The 27,736-nt window shown below is 41.9% G+C and overlaps 1 protein-coding gene across 1 annotated transcript in view; it reads right to left on the reverse strand.

Moving 5' to 3' along the window:
- MLH1 (mutL homolog 1) overlaps window positions 1–27,736 on the reverse strand; it is a 55,063-nt gene that overhangs the window by 2,934 nt on the left and 24,393 nt on the right. The window contains 6 exon segments of the mRNA XM_011953348.1: window positions 212–376; window positions 4,880–4,943; window positions 6,906–7,014; window positions 17,704–17,852; window positions 20,596–20,966; window positions 26,144–26,297. Coding sequence (XP_011808738.1) covers window positions 212–376; window positions 4,880–4,943; window positions 6,906–7,014; window positions 17,704–17,852; window positions 20,596–20,966; window positions 26,144–26,297 — 1,012 coding nt within the window.

Below are 27,736 nucleotides of genomic sequence, written 5' to 3' on the forward strand. Positions count from 1 at the left end.
AGCTTGGATGCCACCACGCCCGGCTAATTTTTCTATTTTTTTAGTAGAGACGGGGTTTCACCATGTTGGCCAGCTGGTCTTGAACTCCTAACCCCAAGTCATCTGCCCACCTCAGCCTCCCAAAGTGCTGGGATTACAGGCATGAGCCACTGCGCCTGGTTGGAAATTTTATTTGAAGAATACAACAGAAGTATAAGAATGGCTGTCATACCTCATCAATTTCCAAAGAGAAATAGTCTGCAAGCATCTCGGCCTTCTTCTTCAGAAACTCAACAATGTATTCAGCAAGTCCTTCTTTGGGACCATCTTCCTCTGTCCAGCCACTCTCTGGACTATCTAAGGCAAGCATGGCGAGGTCAAAGAGTGGTGCTGGCTCCTAGGAAGAAACAAGAACATGAAGGAGCAAGCTTTAACGGGGTATCCAAATGAAGCCTGAATTCCCACAAATCCACTATCAGAACAGCAGGTGAGAAACCACAAATTTAACTCTCATCCCCCATATACCCCAAAGGAAGTGCCTGAACAATCCACAACAAAATCCCTTTCCTCCTCTTCGTCAGTGGCCATTTCAACAGAGAAGATATGACAGACGAAAAGCCTGTTGAACGGATGGGAAGGGTGAAGTCCTGGGGAGGTACTTTCCTTCTGTGTAGCCTTAAGGACTCAACTTTCATATTTCTAGAAAACCACGAGGCAGATCATTTCTTCCTACTGCCTCATAACTAAAGTAGGCGGTGAGGATGGAGAGTAAGTTAAATTGAATGACATTTCAGGTCAATCATCTAATGCAGAAACAAAGGGAAAACTATGCTTAAAAATAAGATGCCTCAGTTATCTTCCATTTCTCCCCTTCTGATGATGTTACTCATACTTTTACATATGTTATAAACCCATAGGACATTATTTTTTCATAATAGAAGAGTCCATTATCAAAAGGATATAACAATCCTAAATGTTTATGTACCCTACCCAGTAACAGAGCTTTAAAATATACAGGCCAGGCGTGGTGGCTCATGCCTGTAATCCTAGCACTTTGGGAGGCCAAGGCAGACGGACCACGAGGTCAGATTGAGACCATCCTGGCTAACATGGTGGCCAGGATGTCTCTACTAAAAATACAAACAATTAGCCGGGCGTAGTGGCAGGCACCTGTAGTCCCAGCTATTCAGGAGGCTGAGGCAGGAAAAGGGCGTGAACCCAGGAGGCGGAGCTTGCAGTGAGCCGAGATCGTGCCACTGCACTCCAGCCTGGGTGACAGAGTGAGACTCCATCTCAAAAAAATATATATATATATAGATATATATATGTATATGTATGTAAATGAAGGCAAAAACTAAGAGAACTGCAAAGAGAACAGACAAATCATAATTATAGTTGGAAGTTTCAATACCCCTTTCTCAATAATAGAACAGGCAGAAAATCAGGAAAGACACAGGAGATTTGGGCATCACTATCAACTTGATAAACTTAGAACATTCGACTCAACGAGATCAGAATACCAGTTCTTTTCAAATACATATGGAACATTTACCAACATAGACCATATTCTGGGCCATAAAAAAAGTTTCAGTAAGTGTAAAAAAAAGGCAAGTATGTTCTTTGACCAAGATGGAAATAAATTAGAAATCAGTAACATATATTTTTTTAAATCCTCAAGAAATTGGAAACTAAGTAACACGGTTCTAAATAACCTGTGGGTCAAAGAAATCGAAAGGGAAATTAGAAGGTATTTTGAACTGAATGAAAATGAAAACAAACTATCAAAACTTGTGGGATGCTGTTAAAGCAGTGCTTAAGAGAAATTTGTAGCACTTAACACCTGTATTAGAAAAGAAGAAAGTTCTCAAATCCGCGACCTCAGCTTCTACCCTAAGAAATGTGAAACAGGCTGGCCGCAGTGGCTCACACCTGTAATCCCAGCACTTTGGGAGGCTGAGGCAGGTGGATCACCTGAGGTCAGGAGTTCAAGACCAGCCTGGCCAACATGGAGGAAACATCTCTACTAAAAATACAAAAATTAGCTGGGTATGGTATACTTACCAACTCATTCTATGAGGCCAGCATTACCCTGATACCAAAACCAAAGACTAAAAGAAAACTATAAACTAGTAACATTCATGAGCACAGATAAAATAATTACAATAAAAATTTTAGCAAATCAAATCCCATAATATGTAAAAAGGATTGTATATTATAACCAAGTAGGGTTCATCCCAGGAATGCAAAGACTGGTTTAACATATGAAAATTAATCAATGTAATTCACTATGTTAACAAACTATAAAAGAAAAATCATATGATTATCTCAGTAGATGCAAAAAAAAAAGCATTTGAAAAAAATTCAACATCCAATCCTAAATAAAGTTTCTAGCAAATAAGGAACAGAGGGAAGTTTCTCAACCTCATAATGGGCATCTACAGAAAACCTATCTATGGCTAATAGCATACTTAATGGTAAAAGACTTTCCCCCTAAGATCAGGAACAAGAGAAGGATTTCCAGTCTTACCACTTCGTTTTTCCTTTTTTTTTTTTTGAGATAGGGTCTCACTGTGTTGCCCAGGCTGGAGTATAGTGGTGCATTCTCGGCTCACTGCATCCTCTGCCTCTTGTGTTCAAGCGATTCTCATGCCTCAGCCACCCAAGTAGCTGGGATTACAGACGTGGACTGCCATGCCCAACTGTATTTTGTATTTTTAGTAGCGACAGAGTTTCACCATGTTGGCAAGGCTGATCTCAAACTCCTGGCCTCAAGTAACCTGCCCACCACAGCCTCCCAAAGTGCTAGGATTAGAGGCATGAGCCACCATGCCCAGCCCATTATTACCACTTCTATTCAGCATTGTATTGGAGACTCTAGTCAGTGCAGTCAGACAAGAGAAAGAAAAGGCAGCTGGGTGCAGTAGTTCATGCCTGTAATCCCAGCATCTTGGGAGGCCGAGACGGGCAGATTACCTGATGTCAGGACTTCAAGACCAGCCGGGCCACATGGTGAAACCCCATCTCTACTAAAAATACAAAAAAATTAGCTGGGCGTGGTGGTGGGCGCCTGTAATCCCAGCTACTCAGGAGGCTGAGGCAGAAGAATCACCTGAACCCGGGAGGTGGAGGTTGCAGTAAGCCGAGATCCAGCCACTACACTCCAGCCAGGGCGACAAGAGCAAAACTTCATCTTAAAAAAAAAGAAAAGAAAAGAAATAAAAGGCATTCAGATTGCATAGGAAGAAGTAAAAGTTTCTTTATTCTCAGAAGATATGATCATATATAGAAAATCTGATAGAATCTACAAAAAATCTATTGGGACTAATAAGTGAGTTTAACAAGGTTGCAAGATACAGCATCAATGTACAAAACTATATGTATTTCTATATACTAGCAAACAATAGGAAATTGAAGTTTTTTGGCTGGGTGAAGTAACTCATACCTACAATCCTAGCACTGTGGGAGGCTGAGGCAAAAGAATCACTTGAGGCCATGAGATTGAGATTAGCCTTGGTAACACAAGATTCCCGTTTCTATGAAAAACAATTTTTTTTTAAATTAGCCAGGTGTGGTGGTATGCACTTGTATTCCTAGCTACTTGAGCCTAGGAGTTCAAAGCTTCAGTGACCTATGATCACACCACTGCACTCCAGCCTAGGCAAGAGTGAGACCCCTGTCTCTTAAAAAAACAAAAAACAAAAAAAATTTGAGGCCAGGCACAGTGGCTCACACCTGTAATCCCAGCACTTTGGGAAGTCAAGGTGGGCAGATCACCTGAGGTCAGGAGTTCAAGACCAGCCTGGCCAACATGGTGAAATCCCATCTCTACTAAAAGTAATTTAAAAAATTAGCCAGGCATGGTGGCAGATGTCTGTAATCCCAGCTATTTGGGAGGCTGAGGCAGTTTGAGAATCGTTTGAACCCAGAGGTTGGAGGTTGCAGTGAGCCAAGATTTTGCCACTGCACTCCAACCTGGGCGACAGAGCAAGACTCTGTCTCGAAAAAGAAAAGAAAAAATTTTTGAAAAACACCATTTAGCATTTAAAAATGTGAAATACTAAGGGATTTATCTAACAAAAGTTTTTCACCCTAAATTGATCTAGATTCAACATAATCCCTATCAAAATCTCAGCAGGCTTTTTTGTAGAGTATATCACATGAAAAAAGAAGATATGAAACCATATAAACAGGTAGTATGATTTTTAACTCAGAACTAAAATTCGGCATTGAAAAAGTTTTTGCCAGTTTTCACAAAAAGCATAGAAAAAAAAAGTCTTGGAAGAAATGGACTAAAATTGTTGGTAGGGGTTGCGTTTGGACCATGGCTTTAGATAATGTTTATTTTTATCCCTTTCCAAGTATTAAGTGTCAGTAGATATTTATTTTTTTGAGGGAATCTCATTCTGTTGCCCAGGCTGGAGTGCAGTGGCGCGATCTCAGCTCACTGCAACCTCTGCCTCCTGGGTTCAAACTATTCTTCTGCCTCAGCCTCCTGAGTAGCTGGGATTACAGGTGCCTACCACCATGCCCTGCTAATATTTGTAATTTAGTAGAGACAGTATTTCAGGCTGGTCTTGAACTCCTGACCTCAAATGATCTGCCCGCCTCGGCCTCCCAAAGTGCTGGGATTACAGGCATCAGCCACTGCACCCAGCTGAGTATCAGTAGATATTTATTAACTTCTATACTAATAAACATTTGTTTAAGTTGGCTACCAAATGACTATTTTGCTAAAAAGTATAAAACTTCTTATAGACACCTCCATATGCAATACAATACAGCAACTATCCTAAGAATTTTTAGAAAAATTTAATATACTACAAATAAGATATTAGTGGAGAGCTACTATTTTCAGAAATGATCAGTTGAAATTTCAGAAGTAAAAAGGATCTAAACTTACCGATAACCTCAGAACACCAAAATTGGCAAAATCATAAATGAGTATCTGGTAGAACAGTTCTTCACTGAAAATAAAAATGAAGTGAGTTTAAGGAAAAGCTGAATTCATGCTTGAGATACAAGCAGTTGGGACAAAATGGGAGAAGTAATCCCTGAAACATGGATGAGACAGAAATAGTTCTGCCTGGCTGTGGAATCTGCTTAACAGTCTAACAAAATCTCGTACCCCTCCAGAGAGCTGGGATTCCCAACATCTTCAACCAGGGCTTTGAGTGGCCAGCCTCTAACAGATAGGTTAGCGCACTAAAACCAAGTCTGGCTTGCTACCACTCATGTTCTGTCCCTACCTGTCTGGTGCTATACAAGGTTTCTAACACTCTGCCGTAAAATTTAAAAAGTTTTTGTTTTTTGTCTGCTTACCTTTCCCCCACTTACAAAGAATCCTATAAATCACTTTTTTTTTTTTTACAACTTATTAAAAATTATATGAAATGTACAGGGAGGGCAGGGAGTCTTCCTAAATAATCAAAAGTAGACCTAAGGCAGGATTATACTACGCTGACATGTAGTTTAGGATGATACACTGGCTGGCAATAGTCCAAAGGCAGCTATGAAGTACACACTATATTGAATTACTTCCAAAAACACAATGGGAATAAATCCACATTTAGATGGTACTTTATAGTTCTTAAAACACACTGAACCCCACAGACTTGCTTAAAGACTTCTTCTCATCAAAGCAGACAAAGCACCTGCTATGTCTGCATTTTGGTGGGGAAACTGAGGCACCTATTGAGTAGCTGAGTTATTCTATGTCAGTTAGTAAAGTGCTAAAGGAAGGACTTGAATCCAGATATTGAACTCTGAATCCAGTTCTCTCCCTATGTTTTTCTACCCCCTTACTGGAAAACCAATTCACATTTTGCAAATCTGGGACTGGCCTGAATTTGTATCTGTGAGATGAAAGAACATGAATGCAACTGTGATTTGGGGCCTTGGAGGTCATTCCCTTAGACATGCTAGAAAAGAAAAAGCAAGGAGAGTAGAATTCCTAACAAATTGAAAAGTGACAGCGCACTATACAAGCCCAAGCATTCTCAAAGCAGACAATGGAACTTGAACAGAGTTGTACCAAACGGGTTTCCGAGCCTAGGAGGAATGAGTTCTGAATATATACAAGGAGGTACATGTGCTAACAGGAAGCTTCTGGACTGGGGCAGTTTCAAGGGATGGCAAATAGGTTTCTATCTCATGTACCAACTCCATGCAATGTATAGTGGCTGCCCCACTGACAGGGCCAATAAGTACTCTGAGGCCACAGCAGGGCTTAGAGGGAGAGTCTCACAGTAGGTAGGTGATGTCTAGTATATGCAAGGTGGCAGCATCCTCCCATATACATGACCTATTTGAGAACAGATTTAATACAGATTCTAGACTCAACAGGAGCTCATCCACCAAGGTCCCTGGAAACAATCAATAGAAACGTTGCCAGCCATGCAACAGTCAAATGAAACTGATGGGGTCACCTTTTCTGTGCTGATCAAGCCCACTGGCTCGCTTGGTGGCTGGGGTAGGCCTTTGCTCCATTCTCAAAGCTGGGAGGAAAGAAGGCATCAGGTCTTCTTTCTCTTGCATCACTTACAATACTCTGTTGCATACAGAGAATTCTCTGGCAGCACCAAACCCTCACCACCTGGTTCACAGCATTTACAGGGCGCTGAGCAACTACCAAGGACTAGGCTTCTTGGGTTATTTCTTACCCTCACAAACAAACAAACAAAACCCCTGCACATTAACTAGTAATACCACAACTTACAGATGAGAAATCTGAGACATAGTTTAGGAAAGTAACTTGTCTACAGTCAAATAAATGGGAAATGGTCGAACTTGGATTTGAAACCACATCTGTCTGACTCCAAAGCCTGTGCCCTCCCAACTACCTCATGCTGCTCTCCTTAGCTTTTGTCCCTGTGCTCCCTGGAACATTGTTCTAGTGGCTCTGCTTGTTCACACACTCACTGATTTACCTAAGCTTGGTGGTATTGAGAAGGTATAACTTGGTCTGATGCTGTGCCAAGGCCCACTGAGGATTCACACAGCCCACGAAGGAGTGGTTATGCAACATCTCCCGGAGAACTGCAGAACAAAAAATAAAACCAAAAAACAGGTAAGTAATGGAATCCTACCAACCCCACTTCATTGCCCAAAGCACCAAGCACCAGAGCTAGAGACACCAAGTAAGCAAAGAAGCCTGAATTGAGCCTCCTGGTGAAAACAAACACAAATGAGGAATAAAATAGAACTAATCTTTTAACACACAACAAGGAATTGCTAAAAGATTAAAGACACCCAAGGATCAAAATCTAAGACAAAGTTGAACTCAGAGAGGTAACAAGATCTCTAAAGTCAACTTTATCTAAAGACATTTGAGAAACCTCAGGAATCACAAACATTAGTTTTCACAGGCTCTGAAGGTGGCAAAAGGAGGACAAAAGCATGGAATGGTTTGAAATGGAGAGTCTACTGGGAGACCACTTCCCCAACACATGAAGCTGAGACTCCAAAGGCTGCACCCCCATTGAAAAGGAAAACCATACTACAACGCCCATGCCCACCTCCCTGCCCCTCCAAGGGCAGTAAGCAAAATTGCCACCTCTAGCATTGGTGTTGGAAGAAAAAATGACACCCCGCGAATCTGTAATCATTAACTGGTCCTCACATGCTTTTCCAGTCAGGATTCATGCTAAGCAAGTGCCTGAAAACCTTAAGTGGAGATTTTAATTTAAACTGATATCAGGGCTGACTGTTCCTCCGCTTTCCTAGTAGAATCAAATGCAAATTCTCTCTGCAGAATTTCATTGTCAACCCAGGCTTCAAGTAATTCCCCACAGATAAAGTATGAGGAATTAACAGTTACAAAATTACAAAAAAAGCCCCATGAATTACAATCCAGAAGAATCCACAAAATGAGATCTGTAAAGGTTTCAGGAACTGGAAAGATCAGCAAATAACATAAAATAAGTATGTTCAGCATGCTCAAGAAGTGTTAAAACCATGAGTAAGCAGCAGGACACTATCCACTATCTCCTGGGATCAAGATTTCCAAATGAGCACATAACGTTTTTAAAAATGAAAAATACAATAATTGAAAAGAAAAATCAAGATAAACTTAAAAACAGATTTGACAAAGTTAAACAAGGTAATTAACTGGATGGTAGATCAAAAAAGTATCCAGAATGTAACACAGAAAGTTAAAGAAATTGAAAATATGTAAAGATAACTTATGTACATGGGAGATAATAAATACATAACTCATGTTCCAGAAGGAGTCGGAGAGAGGGCAGGAAGAGGACAGTATCTGAAGACTTCGAAGACAAAATACCTGAGAATATCCCAGAAGTGATGAAAACTGTCAAGTCTCAGCTAGCAAGGCCAACAAAATCCACACGTAACACACAAGGTTACTACGTGGTATTTTTAAAAGGGTATCTTAAAGGTACTCAGAAAGAAGAGAGATTACCCACTAAGTAAATAAAATATAAGACTGGTAGCTGAATTTTCAACAGGTAACAAATTTTAAGACTGATAGCTGAATTTTCAAGAGCAAAAGTAGAAATCAGAAAATGATACACTATTACCTTCAATGCACTAAGAAAAAATAATTGCCAATCTGGAGTTTTAAACCCAACACAAATACTTTTCAAAATAAGGGTGAATTAGACAAAGCAAAAAAGTTTGCCACGGCTATTGTTTGAATGTCTGTGTGCCCACAAAATCCACAGGTTAAATCCTAACCCCCAAGGTGACACTATTAGGAAGTGGGGCCTCTGGGAGGTGATTAGGTCTTCCCTCATTGCTGGGATTAGCCCTTAGCCATCCCCTTCCACCATGTAAGGACACAGCTAGACGGCGCCACGTATGAGGAAGCGGGCCCTCACCAGACACCAAATCTGCTGGTGCCTTGATCTTGGACTTCCCAGTTCTTAGAACTCTGAAAAATAAACTTCTATTGTCTTAGGTGTGACAGGACTAAGCCACCAAAGGCCCCACTAAAGGTTCAGGCAGACGATAAAACATCTACAGGAAAGAATTATGATCAAATAATATGTGGCAAATCCAAACAAACTGACAGTAACAAGTATCGAACAAGTAGATACAGGCATACCTCTGAGATATTGCAGGTTCAGTTCCAGACTACAGCAATAAACTCAATATCACAATATAGCAAGTCATGTGAAATTTTTTGTTTTTCAGTGCATATAAACTTATGTTTACACCACACTGTAATCTATTAAGTGTGCAACAGCATTATGTCTAAAATCAATGTACGTAGCTTAATTTAAAAACACTTTTTTGCTGGCCGTGCACAGTGGCTCATGACAATAATACCAGCACTTTGGAAGCCCGAGCAGGGGGATCACCAGAGATCAGGAGTTCGAGACGAGCCTAGCCAACATAGTAAACACGCTGTCTCTACTAAAAATACCAAAATTAGCCAGGTGTGGTGGCACATGCCTATAATCCCAGCTACCTGGGAGGCTGAGGCATAAGAATCACTTGAACCTGGGAGGTGGAGGTTGCAGTGAGCTGAGACTGTGCCACTGCACTCCAGCCTGGGCGACAGAGTCAATCTCTGTCTCCAATAAATTAAATAAATAAAATTAAAAAGGTTTTTGCTAAAAAATGCTAACAGTCATCTGAGCTGTTGGCGAATTGTTATCTTTTTGCTGGTGGAGGACCTAGCCCTGATGATGGCTGTTGACTGATCAGGGTGGTGATTGCTGAAGGCTGAGGAAGCTGTTGCAATTTCTTGAAATAAGACAACAGTGAAGTTTGCTGCATCAATTGATTTTTCCTTTCATGAAAGATTTCTCTGTAGTTTGTCATGTTGTTTCATAGCATTTTACTCACAGTAGAAATTCTTCCAAAACTAGTGTCAATCCTCTCAAACCCTGCTGCTGCTGCTTCACTAATTAAGTTTATATAATATTCTAAATCCTTTGTTGCCATTTCAACATTAACAGCATCTTCACCAGAATTAAGTTCTCTCTCAAGAAACTACTTTCTATGCTCATCCATAAGAAGCAACTCCTCATCTGTTCAAATTTTATCATGGGATTGCAGCAATTCAGTCATATCTTCAAGCTCCACTTCTAATTTTCTTGTGATTTCCATGACATCTGAAGCTACTTCCTCCAATGAAGTCTAGAATCCCTCAAAGTTATCCATGAGGGTTGGATGCAATTTCTTCCAAACACCTGTTAATGTTGATATTTTGACTTCCTCCCAGGAATCTCGAATGTTTTTCAGGGCATCTAAAATGATGAATTCTTTCCAGAGGTTTTCAATTTACTTGGCATAGATCCATCAGAAGAATCACTTTCTATGGCAGCTAGAGCCCTATCAAATGTATTTCTTAAATAAGACTTGAAAGTCAGCATCACTCCTTGATCCATGGGTTGCAGAATGGATGCTATGTTAGTGTTCATCTCCTTATATATCTCCATTAGAGATCGTGGGTGACCAGGTACCTTGTTAATGAACAGTAATATTTTGAAAGGAATCTTTTTTTCTGAGCAGTAGGTCTCAACAATGGGCTTAAAATATTCAGTAAATCATGCTCTAAAAGATGTGCTGTCATCTAGGCTTTGTTGTTCCATTTATAGAGCACAGGCAGAGTAGAGTTAGCATAATTCTTAAGGGCCCTGGGATTTCTGGAATGGCAAATGAGCACTGGCTTCAACTTAAAGTCACCAGATGCATTAGTACCTATAAGAGAGTCAACCTGTCTTTTGAAGCTTTGAAGCCAGGCAGTGACTTTTCCTCTAACTATGTAAGTCATAGATGGCTCCTTCTAATAGATTGTTTTGTCTACATAGAAAATCTGTTGTTTAGTGTAAGCCACCTTCATCAATTAGATCTTCTGGATAACTTGCTACAGTGTCTACATCAGCACTTGTGGCTTCTTTCCTTAAACCTCATCAGTCTCTGTTGGCTTTCAAGTTTTCTTCTGTAGCTTCCTCACCCCTCTAAGTCTTCAAAGAATTGAAGCAAGTTAGGGCCTTACCCTGGATTAGGCTTTGGCTTAAGGGAATGCTGTGACTGATTTGATCTTCTATCCAGACCACCAAAACTTTATTACAGCAATAAAGCTGTTTCGCTTTATCATTCATGTATAACTTGGCTAACTTGCACAAGAGGCCAAGCTTTCAACCTATACTGGCTTTTAATATGCCTTTCTCATTAAGTTCTTGCTTTCAGTTTTTTCGTTTGTTTTGTTTTGTTTTTTGTTTTTGAGATATAGTCTCACTCTGTTGCCCAGGCTGGAGTGCAATGGCATGATCTCGACTCACCGCAACCTCCGCCTCCTGGGTTCAGGTGATTCTCATACCTCAGCCTGCTGAATAGCTAGGACTACAGGCGACCACCACCAGGCCTAGCTGATTTTTGTATTTTTAGTAGAGACAGGGTTTCACCATGTTGGCCAGGCTGGTCTCAAACTCTTGACCTCAGGTGATCCACCCGCATTAGCCTCCCAAAGTGATGGGATTACATGCGTGAGCCACTGCACCCGGCCTCATCCTTTCACTTAAACACTTGTGGACACTTTGGGGTTACTGATTTGCCTAGTTTCAATATTACTGCATCTCAAGGAATAAGGAGGCCTGAGGAGAGTGAGGAAGACATGGGAACACCCAGTTAGTGGAGAGGTCTGAGCACAAACATTTACTAATTAAGCTCACTGTCTTATGTGGGCATGGTTTTGTCCACATAAGACAGTGAGCTTAATGGTGCCCCAAACAATTATAACAGTAATGCCAAAGATCAGTGATCACAGATCACCATAACAGATATAGTAATAATGAAAAAGTTGGAAATATTGTGAGAATTACCAAAATGTGACAGAGACATAAAGTGAGCACAGGCTGCCATAAAAATGGCACCTAACAGACTTGCTCTACAAAGGGGCTGATCTACAACTAGTAAAAAATGTAGTATCTGTGAAAATCAACTCCAGGTGGGCTAGAGGCTTAAGTATGAGTCTTTTAGGAAACAATCTAAGAGCATATCTTTAATTATCACAAAGTTAGGAAGGATTTCTTAAGCTAAAAAGCCAATCTGTAAAGAACAATTGATAAAATCTGCCTACATTAAATCTAAGAATTTCTGTTCCTAAAACAAGTATTCATTTTAAAAAGTTACTAGGGGATCCCTAAACTAGGGGAAGATATTTTCATGTAACTCACTACTATCTAGAATATATTAAAAACTCCAAAAGTTAATTAGGTAAGACAAAAAAAGAGCCCATCAAATATTGGGTAAAAAACTTGAACAGACACTTAACAGTTAATGAAATATACTTATTTATTGATTACTTATTTATTTATTTATTGCTCTGTTGGCCAGGCTGGAGTGCAGTGGTACAATCTCGGCTCACTGCAACATCTAACTCCTGGGTTCAAGTGATTCTTGTGCCTCAGCCTCCCAAGTAGCTGGGATTACAGGCATGTGACACCATACCCAGCTAATTTTTATATTTTTAGTAGAGATGGGGTTTTGCCACGTTGGCCGGGCTGGTCTTGAAATTCTGGCCTCAAGTGATCCACCCACCTCGGCCTCCCAAAGTGCTGGGATTATAGGCATCAGCCAACGCGACTGGCTGAAATACATTTAACTTTATTGCAACCAAGAAAATGCAAATAAAAACTACCATCAGATACTGTTTCACAATCATCAAACAGGTAAAAATCTGACAGTATAATTATTGGTGATAATATAAATGAATATGACCCCTCTGGAAAATAATCTGTCATTTTATGACCCAGCAATAACTCTCTTAAATATATGACCTAGAGCTTCTCATCCAGTATGCCAGGCCACCAATCAACTCATATGAGGCTGGGAAGCAAGGTGGCATGAGGAGACACAGGGACTGAGACCATATGAGTGCTCCAACTGTCCTTCAACAGAAGAATGAATGAACTGTAAATTCATGAAGCAGAATCTGTATTATACAGAAAAGGTAAACCAGAGCTGTATGTAACAAGATGGATGAATCTTGGGAATATATGTATAGCTACATATAAATTGCAGAAAAAGTAAACTTACAGTGTAATTCTACTTTTATAAAATCTAAAGCTTGCAAAACTAAACAATTTTTTAGGACTACAAATACAGGTAATAAAACTGTAATAAAAAAACTATAATAAAAAAAGGAAATAATAATCCCCAAATTTAGAATAGTAATCACCTCTAAAGAAGAAGGGAAGGGAATGGCACAGGGGAGCAGCACATAAGAGCCTCAAAGGTGATGGTGATGTCCTATTTCTTAGGCAGGTGCTATTCTCACTATACTTTTCTTTTTAAGCTTTGGCACCACAAGTGAATTCTCATACTATTATAGAAGTTCTGCAATACTATCCCCCACCCCATAAAAAGAGGTTTATTTTCTTCATTTTTAGAGTAAGTATTCCTCTCTGTTCCCACTGGAAACTCGATGTCTCTACAGGATGTTCTGCGTAGGCGGAAAATGATTATTTTAAAAGCTGGAGAACATCAAATAATCCTGAATAATGAGGCACTGGAGGAAAGGGAGAGCAGTGTAATCCACTAAAACAGTCAGAGATTTTCCACACAGAATGTTCATGGACTGCTCTGACGCATCCAGAGCTACTGAATCGCAGCCCTGCCAGCAGGACGGGGGAGGGAGGCAGCAGCACCAAGCACAGGGCTTTTCTTCATTGGGCATTGTGAGGCTTCTTGTACCTCTTCACAGCCTCTTATCAGGACTTAAAACAACTTTCATTTCGTCCCTAACCTAAATATCCCCATAGTGCTGGTCTGCAGGCATTTCCCTGCCAAAATCGGACAAAATCCGTCTGTACTTCAAAGCCAAACCACCTATCTAAGTTCATAACTGAGGCCTTGAGTCTCAGCATCTTTTTCTGAGAAGCAGCAAGGGAAACCAAACCTGAAGAAAGGGCGACCAGTCCTCTAGTTCCTAATGCCCACTTGCAAGGGTAAACGCCCCCATCCCCTGCTGGCTGTCTTCCAATGGCCACTGTATGCCAGTACCTTTGCTGTTACCAGAGATAATCAAGACACCCTTCCATCCTTCTCAGGAGATCTCACCCTGGCTTTCTGCTGAACTGGCCTCATATCTCTATTAGAGGATTTCTTTCATTCTACCTAAACAATTCCCAGATAACACCATGGTATTCTTTAAAGCAGGAGTCATAGTTGATCCATTTCACTTCCTACTTCTGAGCTTGGCACAGTATATTTTTTACAGAGAAGATACTTGACAAATGTTTGCTGAACTGATTTCTTGTACCAAAAAAAACTATCACCTAGTGACAAACCATGAATATATACATTCAGACCCAGGACTGTTCACCAAAGAGCAAGAAAATGAAATTAAGTGTGGATATCTGGAGGCAAAAAACGTTAAGGGTATTTTCACTTTAAATGGTAGCAAATAGCTTATGACATTTCTTAACCCCATTAATTAACAGATCAAAATTATGGGACTAGCAGTAAGTAAATTCAGTCATTACTAATCCCTGAGATGAACCTTATTCCATAGAATGCTTGCCTGGATACTGGAACCTGTCAAAATTAACCTCACTTGTTAACTCAAAGTGTGTCCACCGTGGATGGGTAAATCCCTAAACTCAAGAGAACTGTCTAACTGAACGTTCAACTTTGACATCCCTTTAAAATAAAGATTCTAGGGCTTTATCTCCCAGGCTGCTCCTCTCAATCACTGACTCGCTCCCTTAGCAAATATCTACTGAGTATACATGCCAGGTACTCTGCTCAGCACCAAGGATGAGGCGGTGAGCTCCACAAACATGATCTCTGCACAGACAACACACTGCTCAAATAATCATACAGATCAGGTGCAACTAAGAAAGCTGTGACAAGGAATGTATCTCTTACTTCTTTCATGACCTGGGGAACTTCATCAGGGAGTAGTCAGCCTCTTGGTCTATTAAGGCTAGTGGTCTTCCTCGTCAAATCTGAGCCTCAGTCAAATCCCTATACAGCATTCAACTCAAAGAGAATCAGCTTCTCCAAGGCTGGGGCTTTGGGTGTCAACCAGATACCAGTGGGTAGGGGCTCATGGCAGAGGTCCCTCTCCTTGAGCAGTGCCTTACAGATTATAAAGCACACACACAGTATCTTAAGTGTTCATCACCACAGCCCAGTAAAGGCTGCAGTGTAGCACATTTTACAAAGCACGAAAATCATGCCCAAAATGTTGAACAAATATCTGTCTGGTCTCTGAATGGTGTAGGTGGTAGGAGCTTCAGAGGAGTTCTGGCTCCAAAGCAAGAGCACATTCCATTCCCCACAGCACAGGCGATTCTGTCTGTAAGCAGCATGTTTGAAAACGCCAGCCTCAATCGATGGAATCAGAATTACATGGCATGCTTGTCCTGCAAGGGCTGTTGACCTGGTTATGCATCTAGCCTTCCTGCATGAAGGCCACTGCCAGTAGCAACCCACCACCAACAAGGCAGGAACCTGGGCCTGTTTTTGATTGCGGAGATGTTGCAATTAGTCTGTCCTCTCCATTTTCCATTCCATTTTCCTCATCTTTAAAATAGAGAAAACGGCATCTGCTCTGCCTCCCTCACAAGACTGTTCTATAATTAAGTGAGATACTGTGTAGGAATACACAATTTTAAATAATTTAGATTTATCATTTTAGCCTCAGCAAGACTCCAAAGCTGAACAAACTCGAGGCAGGTTAGCTTTGTTAATACACTGCACTGAAAACAGTTTGATACTATTCAGAAAGTTATTGACATTGTAACTTTTAACAGCCTGCTATACATGAGGGAGACAAACCCTTTAAGAAAACTCATAATTTCCAAACTGAGGGAATCTGTCCATCAAAACCACTGTGAGGAAGACTGCTAAATGCATCAAGTAACAGCTCACCTTTTAAAAGCATTTTAGAAGTTCCTAGCTTGAAAGCTAACAATGATGGAATGGAAGAGCAACTGGAGCAAATCATGGAAATAAAAACCAGAAGCCAAATGGCAGCCACTTCTACAGCTAGCAAAACTTCAGTCACAGGAAGCTTGTATCCTGCCCAAAGGGAGAGACGACCTGTTGGTCTTTTCCCGTATGTAAACAAAGGCCCAAAATGTTAAGAAAGGGGAACAAATGTAGAAAGACAAGTTGAAGATTTCCTGAATTTGCTTAGACAAGTGGTGACTGAGACTGAAAAAATTAAAGAAGCCACTGAATCAAAAGCAGATGGTTTTTTTGTTTTGTTTTGTTTTTTGTTTTTCTTTTGAGACAGAGTCTCACTCTGTCGCCCAGGCTGGAGTTCAGTGGCGCAATCTCGGTTCACTGCAAGCTCCGCCTCCTGGGTTCATGCCATTCTCCTGCCTCAGCCTCCCGAGTATCTGGGACTATAGGCGCCCACCATCCCGCCTGGCTAATTTTTTGTATTTTTAGTAGAGATGGGGTTTCACCGTGTTAGCCAGGATGGTTTCGACTCGTGATCTGCCTACCTTGGCCTCCCAAAGTGCTGGGATTGCAGGCGTGAGCCACTGCACCTGGCCAAGAAGCAGCTATTTTAAAAGGTTAGAGACTAGTGGGAAAGGCACAGAATTGCTCCTTGACTACTCATGTCTTTTAAAAATTAAACCAGATTGTCATATTTTAAGATACACTTTGTAACAGTTTTGAAATTTGACTACCTTAATTAAGAAATATGTAATAGGCCAGGTGTACTGGCTCACACCTATAATCCCAGCACTTTGGAAGACAGAGGTGAGAGGATCACTTGAGCCTAGGAGTTCAAGACCAGCCTGGGAAACATGGCAAAACCCCATCTCTACAAAAAAAAAAAAAAATTCACTGCAGCCTGGGTGACAGAGTGAGACCCTGCGTCAAAAAAAAAAAAAAAAGTATAATAGATGAAAAATAGAAGTGTCACTGCTAAATTCTCAAGTACAGAGCTGCCTACTGGAGCCCTGGACAATCATGTCTACACTTAGACCATTACTGTCTCACTCATAAAGTGGGGTCAGGATTGTTGCTTGGGCCAGTTCACTGTTACACACCTCAATCCCTGAGTCAGTTCATCCCTTGGAGGTGACTAGCCTCACCTTTTAATTCCTAAAACCATTATTTTAGTTTTGAAGTAACAGGGATCAAGATAGTTCTATACTCAGGTATTCTCAAAACCTATTTCTGACAAAGATGATAATGATTTACTACTTTGCCTTCAGAATATAAAAGTGTCAGCTCCTTACTCTGTAACAAGTGTTATTATTTACATTTTATCTCTAATCAGCACAATGATCTTTAAGGGTAAAATTAATTTCATGTTATAGGTAAGAAAGAACTGAGGCATAGAAAGGTTAGGTCAGGAGTCTAAGGTCACAAAAGAGATGTGGTAGTGCCAGAATTTGAGCTCATGGCTACCTCCCAAGCCTGTGCACTTTCAGCAACAGGACATGCCATTCAGTACACAAGGTAAGAATTTTGCTTACCATTACATTGCTTTCAGCTAAGACAGAAACAAACTGAAAATTGGTGAAATGACTGATTTACTCTGACTCCTATGGTTTAATAAGAATACCAATTAAGGCTAATTAAAATAAACAGAGATTATTTTTCTCTCTTTTCTCCCAATCAAAAATTGTCTTTAAGCTGATGCTATTGTGGGTTAGTAAAGGAAGAGGAGCTTGCCCAGCAAAACTGTAGTGGCCACTCTAACAACATGACTGCTTTCTCCATTTCCAGAACCTTGGCAGTTGAGGCCCTATGCATCCCAGGCAGGCCGCAGTGTTTACATACCCTCATGTCCCCGTTCATTAATTTCTTCCTGGAGACTCAAAACACTGGTGAGGTTAATGATCCTTCTCCGGGGGGTACAAGCTGCAGTCATTTCCTTTCGGGAATCATCTTCCACCATTTCCACATCAGAATCTTCCCGATGTCTCTTTCTGCAATGAAGAAAAGGAAGTGCAGATCATTAGTATTCTTGTTTTTAAACTTAGCCAAATTTTGTGGGTTGCATTTTGGAGGAGCAGCAACTTCTCTGTGCTGGTTCCACAGAGCTGTGGATGAACCCCTGTGCTGGTGGCAGGCCAAAAAGATCAGTCTGTTCTCTGGTAGACTGCTTATCTGACAACGCTCAGATCCCAGCAGCTGGCCATGCAGCCAATGTAGCAGGACTCTGGAGTATAGCTTCATCCTGTGGAGCTGCAGGGCGTTGAATAAGTGAGCTGAATTTGTCAAGTCTCATTCATTCATTCCTCCATCTATCCATCCATCAGACACTGCTATACACTAACTACATCCAGCAATGAACAAAACAGATAAGGTACCTGCCCTCACAATGCTTACTTCCTTTTTTTTTTTTGAGACACAGTCTCACTATGTCTCCCAGGCTGTGGTGTGATCTCAACTCACTGCAGCCTCTGCCTTCCAGGTTCAAGCGAGTCTTATGTCTCAGCCTCCCAAGTAGCTGGGATTACAGGCACAAGCCACCACACCCAGCTATTTTTTGTATTTTTTTGTAGAGACGGGGTTTCACCATGTTTGCCAGGTTGGTCTCGAACTCCTAATCTCAGGCGATCTGCCTGCCTCTGTCCCCCAGAGTGCTGGGATTACAGGTGTGAGTCACAGCACCCAACCCACAATGCTTACTTTCTAGTGGGAGAGTCAAATAGCAACAGAAAAGAGATCATTTTAAGTATCAATAAACACAATAAAGAAAATAAAACAAGGTAGCATGACAGAATGATGGGGAAATGAGAGGAGAAAGAACTTCAGACTGAATGGACAAAGAAGGCCTCTGGCAAGAGGTGACTTGCTGGTCTCACACTCCCGACCTAAGGTGATCCGTCCACCTTGGCCTCCCAGAGTGCTGGGATTACAGGTGTAAGCCACCACGCCAAGCAAGCCAAGAGGTAACCAGGGGGTTCCCAGACGGAGAGAACAACAAAAGCAAAAGGGTAAAAAGCTCAGTCAGTTCAGATCAGCCACAAGAGCTGTATGGCCAAAGCACCATGTGGGAGAAGGAAAGGGGAGGGCTGGAGCAAGGGTGGAGTGAGGGATTTAAGTTTTATCCCAAGTGCAAAGGAAAACACTGAAACATTCTCAGCAGAAAAGTGATATCACTTGATTTTGGGCTTAAAAATATTTGACTACTCTGTGGTAAATATCACTTAGTTCTGCAAGTGATAAACAAATGTAATACTTTCCCTGCAGGGATAAGAGCATTAAATGGGATAATGTATGCAAAGTATCTGGCACACAGTAGATGCTCCGTAAATATTAGCTTCCTTTATTATTCCCTGGAAAAAAATCTTTTTTTTTTTTTTTTTTTAGAGACAGAGTGTTACTCTGTCAGCCAGGATGGAGTGCAGTGGCTTGTCCATGGTTCACTGCAGCCTCAACCTCCTGGGCTCAAGTGATCCTTCCACCTGAGCCTCCTGAGTAGCTGAGACTACAGGCATTTGCCACCATGCCTGGTTAGTGTATATGTGTGTGTGTGTGTGTGTGTGTGTGTGTTTGTGCAACTCCTAGACTCAAGCGACCCTTCCGCCTTGGCCTCTCAAAGTGCTGGGATTACAGGCCAATGCGCCTGGCTGGAAAAAATTCTTACAAGTCATCTTGCTAGGCTGACTCAGAAATGAGCAAACTGAAGTAATGCATCTCAGTTCACACGGCTAATTAGTGCCATGATAGTGCACATGCACCCTTGGGCAAATTCCTTCACCTTGAGCTCCAGGTTTCGTATAAGTACACATTAAATAAAGAATATCCATCCACCTTAGAGATTTTGTGAGGTAATGTCTTACAGTACTTGCAGAATGTACACTGGAAGTGCTCAAAATCAAATGACAATCTTTATTATTATTATTATTCCTGCTCCTTTTCTCCAGCTTTCTTTCACCACTAGCCCACATACTTCAGGGAGTTTTTTTTTTTTTGAAATGGAGTTTTGTTCTTGTTGCCCAGGCTGGAGTGCAATGGCATGATCACGGCTCACTGCAACCTCCGCCTCTGGGGTTCAAGTGATTCCCCAGTCTCAGCCTCCCGAGTAGCTGGGATTACAGGCACGTGCCACCACGCCTGGCTAATTTTGTGTTTTTAGTAGAGATGGGGTTTCAGCATGTTGGTCAGGCTGGTCTCGAACTCCTGACCTCAGGTGATCCACCTGCCTCAGCCTCCCAAAGTGCTAGGATTATAGGTGTGAGCCATGGCACCTAGCCAGGGAGTTTTATAAATTAGCTTCAGAACATGTGTTTTTTCCTGAAAAAAAGTGAAAGCAGCTTTAAGTAGGATGAAAAATAATCCTCCAGATATGTTAGGCTTCTCTCTGTAGCCATTTCTGGTGTTGAGGCTCTATCAAAATTCTCTACTAAAAATAAAAGATAAACCTGCTTTTTTTCTGGTATGTGTGTTTATTCAATTGAGCAACTATTCCACAGTCTGAAGTGTTTTTAACTCATGCTTAGAACTGTGGACATTTAAGTTATTTTGAAGGACATTATGGTGGGTGACTCTCAAGTTATGGTCAAAGGCAGACAGTGGATAAGGCCACAGCACCATTTCAGAGGACGCAGAGGGCAAGTCAGGCAGAGAGAAGATGCAAGTGATTCATGAAAAGCCAAAGTTAGAAGGCAGTTTTATTACAGAATAAAGGAGGTAGGCTGCACTTTTCTCAAAAGGCCATACCTGGGGTTGCTGGAAGTGGGTCCTCTCTTCTCTGACATTTCTGAAGTCCCCTTTGTTGTATCCCCCTTCAGGCTCTGATTTTTGGCAGCCACTTCAGCAGGGGATGGGAGTTCAAGCATTTCCTCATCTTGCTGCCTAGCCCTGCCACTAGAAATATCTGTCTTATCCCCTGGAACAATGGCCTGGGGCTGACTGGACAGGGGTTTGCTCAGAGGCTGCAGAAATGCATCAAGCTTCTGTTCCCGGGAATCTGTACGAACCATCTCGTGGGCATAGACCTTGTCACTACTTCCAGAAGTAGAAGAGGAGGTCAGACTTGCTGTGGATTTAACCATCTCCCCAGAGGGGCCAGCAAGTCCTGGTAGCAAAGTCTGTATCAAAAAAACAACAAAAAAACCAAAACAAACAAACATATATACATATATATATAGTGGAGAGACTCAGAATAAGAAGCATAGATACACAGGTCCCCAAATGGAGCAGTACTAAGAAAGAAACTAGAATGAGGTATAATTATGATTGTTATAGAAGCAATTCTGCCCAAAATTTGAAGTATAAAAGGTTTACAGGTATAAAATTCAAGAATTAAGCAAAATACTTATAATCTTAAAATTATCTTCAAATGGAAATATCAGTGTAAAATTTTCATACTTTTGTCTGGGGGGATGCTGCCAGAAGACTTTTTATTGTGGCAAAATACATATGAAATTTACCATTTTAACCATTTTTAAGTGAGAGCTCAGTGGCATTTATATTGTTGCGCAACCATCACAACCAGATATCTCTAGAACTTTTTCATCTTCCCCAAATTGAAACTCTGTGCCCATTAAACAATAATTTATCACTTCCCCTTCCTCCCAGCTCCTGGCAACAACCATTCAACTGTTTATTTTTAAATACACATATTTCCTAGCTCTGACCACTGGAAAGGCCTAAAAGTAATGACTACCCAGTAGCAATGAGGAATCCCAGATCCCAAATTATAGTCTCTAAATACCATTTCCCACTAAAATGAACTATAGCTCCTTGGAGAAAAGGCCAATTCCAGGGCTTGGGCTGGAAAAGTATAAAATGTGCCTGCAACATCGTCTTGTCAGAAACAAGGAAATTATCAAGACTAATGGAATTCGGTCAAAAGGCAGAGGGCCCTAACTCCAAGGGCTTGGTTCCACTGGACTAAGATGGGATAATTTGAGCATCAAAAAGAAAAATGACTATAATTGATTAAAATGTGTTGCTCTGTTAATAGCTATGACAAAACACTGAAAAAGCAAAAAACTGAAAGTGAGGAGGGAGGAGATGGAGAGGGAGGGAATAAGAGGGGAGAAAGAGAAGGGAAAACATCATTAAACACCACTGGAAATTACTAGGACATCATTCATTCCTTTGAAACTTGATAGCTAGAGGGATATAATTCAGCATTTGGTCTTACTTTCTAGTAAGAACTGTACTTCAGGACAACCAAATAGCTATAACAAGGGAAAGTTCTTCTATACGAAAGAATTACAGTCAATACAGAAGAAATGATAAAATCAGAAAATCATAATCTTGCAATCTAATGAAATAACTGATTCAGGTAATGGTCATCAATGAAAGGTGCAACTATTAAGCTACATGTTGATGGGTAAGTTTACAATGAGGGAATCAGGCTGTCACCAGCTGAACCCACTTATGAATCTTATCACCAAAATGACATAACAAGACATTATGCACCTCCTGCTGGGGTATATTAGGAAGTACAGGGCCAACAGAAACAAAAAGGTACAGTGACTTTTCTAGCTTCAAACAGACTTAAAAGATTCTTAAGAGTAGTTATGGTAATTTCTGCTTCCCAAAACACACCTGTAAATTAAAAAAATATATATATACACATATATATGTATCTACACGTATATATTTAATATACGTAAGTACATATACACTTAATATTTGTTTAATATGCATATATTTTTGTCCAAGGTTTCCAGCTCATAACTCCCATAGTCCTGTTATAGTCTTTTGTTACAATGTTGGGGTGCTGTAGGCCTCAGAAGTTCTTAGGAAACAGAATTTCTCTACCTTCTCCTGCTTTCCTTTCACTTGCCCAAGACAGGACTCTAATCTGATTGTGGGTCATAAGACCCTCATTCCATAGGGGTCCTGCCCCATATCCTGGAGGAAAGAATGGCCACAGAGAGGCCAAGAAGAATCTGAACAAACAGGTCTTACTGAGTTTAGACCCCTTTATGTCCAATCATATTTCGACACAGTTGTCCACGTTTCAATCATTCCTGCCTAACGATGTCTCCATAAAAGGCCCAAGAAGACAGTTTGCGGGCTTCCGGAGAGCTGAACATGTTGATGCTGACAGGAAAATGAACAAGAACTCATCCATGTGCTGGGAGCCAAGTACATGGGGACAGAAGCTCCTGCGCTCCAGACCCTTCCAGACCTAGCTTTGTGTATCTCTTTATTTGGCTATTTATTGGTATCTTTTTAAATCTTTGTAATAAATCCAGAAAACTAAGTACACATTTCCCTGAGTTCTATGAGCCACTCCAGAAAATTAATAAAAAATAAAGTGGGAGGTCTTGGGAACCCCAACTTGAAACTGGTCAGAACTTCTAGAGTCCTGGACTTGTGACTGGTGCCTGAAGCAGGAGACTGGGGGCAGTCTAGGGGACTGCACCCTCAAACTGTGGGATTTAATGCTATCTCCAAGTAGACAGTGTTGGAATTAAATTGGAGGAGACCAGCTGCTGTCCACTGTGGAACTGACTGCTTGTTTAGTGTGTGGGGAGAAACCCTCACATAAGTGGTTATAGAAATCTTCTGAGTTGATTGTTGTTACGGTGAAAGATTGGAGGAAAAACACAGCAACCAAATATGTGTGGAATCCCCAGGGTTCCTCATTTCCACACCAAATGCATTCACTGCAAACCAGGGCTTCTGATGTACCGGCCATGATCAGTGGAGTACAAGGCACAATGTGAGAAGCAGAAAGATGGTGGCTCCATGGGCCAAAAAGTCAGGAGCCAGTGTGACCTGCTGCTGGCAGGGAGAGAAAGTATTCTGATAATCCATGAAAACAGGGAGCAGCAAGGAGCCCACCAAGCTGGTGTCAAGCACCAACCGACAGGGGCAGGCCCTCTGATCCTTCTGAAAACACACTGGTCAGGACTTATGCAGAGTTCCACCAGAAAAAAAACGTAATCTAACAAAATGAATCTGACTAACCCAGGATAAGACAAGGAGGCATGCTGAAAGGTTCTTTTCCCCATAAAGCCACAGACTCTATGATCTCTGGCAAACCCCTTGGACCTCAACTGGGAAAGAGCAAACGGCAATCACTCTGTGCTAGGCAGTGTGCTCTCCATCTTCATTTCACACTTTGGGCCTTTCTTCCCACACCCCACCAGCCAAACCATTTCCAGGTCTTGGCAATTCTACATGCTCAACTATTAGTGAATGGGGCTACTTCCTGTGTCTCAAGCCCCTCACCACTTCTCCCAAATCATTGTAGGATTCCATCTTGCTCCTCTCCAGTCCATTCTGATATTGCAACCAGGGAGCTCTTCATAAAATGCAAACAAGATCCCACCCATTCCCATCAAATTGAAATCTAAACTCTTTAATATCCTGATGAAAACCTCTCTATTTGGCCTGAATTCTACAGCCTCAACTCCACCACTGCCGCTTGTCCTAACAGATCCATACTCAGACCCCAACACAGCTTAACCCCAGCTGCACATGACAGTACCTAGGGAGGGTTTTTAAACAATCCTGATGCCCAGACCCCACTACCCAAGAATGATTTATTGGTTTAGGCAGGGCCCAGACATTGGAATTTTCTAAGTTTCCCAGGTAATTCTAATGGCAGCCAGGGTAGCGAATACTGGACCCATTATTGCACTCAACTTTCAGATCCTCAAACACATATTCTCTTGCACCTCCAGGCCTTTATCCTTGCCATTTCCTCTGCCAGAAACACTCTTTTCATTCCCCCTCCCCTTTGGGTCCCAGGCTCCATGTCTCTTCCCTCCCTTTCCTAACTGACCAAGTCCAGGACAATGGCCCCTGCTATATTCTCCCGAGTCTGTTTTTCTCTCCCATGGGACATATTCTCTAGTAGTCCATGAGCGCTTCTGTGGAAGGCAGCAACATCTATGCTGCATCCCTGGGCACCCAACACAGTGTGTCTCAGATACGATTCTCAATGCACATGTGCGGAGGGAGGCAGAATAAAAGGAGCAGTAAAGGGGCACTGAGCTTGAGTGAGCAACGGAAACAGGTATCAAACCAACTAACAGTTACTGGGTATTTCCTGTGTATCATAGTGCTCCAAGAGCCTTACTCACGCTAGACAGGTTAACCCACTGGGGGCATGTGTGGCCTCATCTCATCCATGGGCACTAGAAGGCATAGGGACTTAAGGCCTCTGGAAGACCCAGGGCTCATGTTGGTAGCAGGAGTCAATCAATAATGGAGGAACAAGGGTTGGTTTCCAGACAGAACTTCTTCCTCCCACCTGCCACATATCCCTTTCAGGTCTGTCACATATCCCTTTCAGGTCTCACCAGTAAGAACCTTCCTCTTTGCATCAACAATCTCCAGGTGTTGGGGGGTCCAAGGCTGGTGGGGTTGCTCTAGCTGGGTTTAATCTCACCGCTTAGTGCCCATGCCACTTCCATCTAGATTCTTTCCAGGTAGGTAACTGTGAGTGTCCTTCTGAGAAGCATTCATCTGCTTGGGAATTTTAAGTTTTCTGTGAAGCAGGGTCTCACAGAAGTCCAGTTTCTGCTTCTAGGATCCAGCATAATTTAATGCAGAAAATATCTATATTTCTATTTTGTAGTTTCAGTGTGCTTATGATGAACATCTTCACCATGATTAAAGGGCTGTCCACAATCACATCATCTCAGAACCAGGAGTATATTGGACAGCATTTTATCCAACCTGCTTACCTTATAGACAGGAAAACTGAGAACTCAGGTAAGTGAAGTGACTTAGAATAAGAAGTACTTAGAAGCCGTACCAGAGACTTTCTGTTCACTGACTGCTTGTAACTGTCCCTGGATGTGGGGATGATCCATTCCTCCATTACTGAGGGGGATATGGAGGCCAGGGAAGGTTAGTCGCACAGCTGGTAACCCAGGTCTGTCCAACAGTAGAGCCTCCGCTCTTTCCACTCTTCTCACTGCCTCCCTGGGGTCCAGCCCCTCCACTGTGCCATGTGTAGGTAGGAGTAACCTCCTCCTGAACATCTAAAGTGAAGAGTGCATTGAAGAGGCACCCTATTCTGTTTTCAGACAGCTCGTTTTCCTAGGAAGTTGGTCTAAGGTTCCAGATGGAGGCAAAGTGAGGAAGTGAGCTCAGACCTTATGACTCTAAGCCTAGGAACAACAGCACAATACCTTTATAACTAGGTTCAAAGAAGAAAATGTTAAAACTATCAAGGTAATACTTGCAAAGAAAGTTCCTAAGTAACAGGCAAAAATCCGGGCTCTCATGTCTGGCAGGGCACATTTCAAAGGCCCCAGAGAAGCAGCTGGATGAGAAGCGCCCTGACCTGGGTGAAGTACATCCTGGAGGAATTGGAGCCCAGGAGCTTGCTCTCGATGTGCTGTTGCACCCGCTCCAGGATGCTCTCCTCGTGCAGGAAGTGAACTTCATGCTTTGTGGGGTGCACATTAACATCCACATTCTGGGGACTGATTTCTAAACTGGCAGGAAAATAAAAGAGAACAATTACCTTAGATAGTGGGAGGGGGAGAAAAAGCCCACATATGGCACATATGGTGTATGTGGTGGCCAGAAGATTTGAGGAGGCCAGCTGACATAGTGGTCAAAACCTCAGGATCTAGTCTGAGTGTGTTCAAATATCGGCCCTACTAGTTCAGAGCTGTGTAGCTTTGCATTAAGTTACATCATCTTTCTTTGCCTCAGTTTCTTCATTTGTAAAGTGGACATAACAGAATTACCTATCTCACAGGTTTATGGTGGGAATTAAATTCATGCCAAGTGGCTGGGTGCAGTGGCTCAGGCCTGTAATCCCAGCACTTTGGGAGCACGAGGCAGGTGGATCATGAGGTCAAGAGATCGAGACCATCCTGGCCAACGTGATGAAACCATGTCTCTACTAAAAATACAAAAATTAGTTGGTGGCACATGCCTGTAATCCCAGGTACTCAGGAGGCTGAGGGAGGAGAATCCCTTCAACCAGGGACTCAGAGGTTGCAGTGAGCCGAGATCACACCACTGTACTCCAGCCTGGCGACGGAGCAAGACTCTGTCTCAAAAAAAAAAAAAAAAAATTCATGCCAAGTGCTTTATATGTACCTGCCACATATAATATATGTTAACTGTAATTACTCTCATTTTAGAACTAGTGGAATTTCTTGTGTAACCTTGGGCAAGTCACTTAACTTCTTAGGATCTGTTTTCTCATCTGCAACCATGAATAAGTAAGTCCTCTATTATGTGAGGAAACAATATATGCAAGAACACTTTCTATCCATAAAATGTAGTCATAAAAATCAGTTTAGAGACTATGCTAGCTATCAATTTATTGCCTCAGCTCTGAGTCCATCTTTCATTGCTTGCTCTGTGATAATGGAGGTTTGCAATGTGAAGCTTTGCCAGTAGAAGGCGCCAGAGGGACTCAGCAGGAGAAAGGGGTTTCTATGCCAGGTTAGGGTACACTCCTATCAGACTTCAAGTTCTTTAGCACAAGTGGCCAGCAGCACGTGTACTCTTCTCACAGGCAGTTTTTCCCAGCATCCCCTCAGAGTGGTACTGGGGAGCACCTCATTGACTTTACCTCGCAGCGAGCCAGTTAGTTCTCTTCAACAAGGTATGCATCTCAGACAGTACATGGGGAGTGTGGTGAGGGGATGCTATCTCAGCCCTAGGAGGAAATGGTTGTTCTTTATATCTGCTGTTCCTATATCTTATTACTCTATTCTCTATTACTCTAATCTCCAGTTTGTAATTCTTTATTCATCTATTCAAATTGTTGCATAGTTTCTATCTCCTGTTTGGACCCTGATTAAAACTAACTTTAGGCCAGGTGCAGTGGCTGAGGCCTGTAATCCTAACACTTCAGGAGGCCAAAATGAGAGGATCACCTGAGGTCAGGAGTTCGAGACCAGCCTGGCCAACA

The sequence above is a fragment of the Colobus angolensis genome, unplaced genomic scaffold, assembly GCF_000951035.1.
Source record: "Colobus angolensis palliatus isolate OR3802 unplaced genomic scaffold, Cang.pa_1.0 Scaffold36, whole genome shotgun sequence".
NCBI lineage: Eukaryota > Metazoa > Chordata > Mammalia > Primates > Cercopithecidae > Colobus > Colobus angolensis.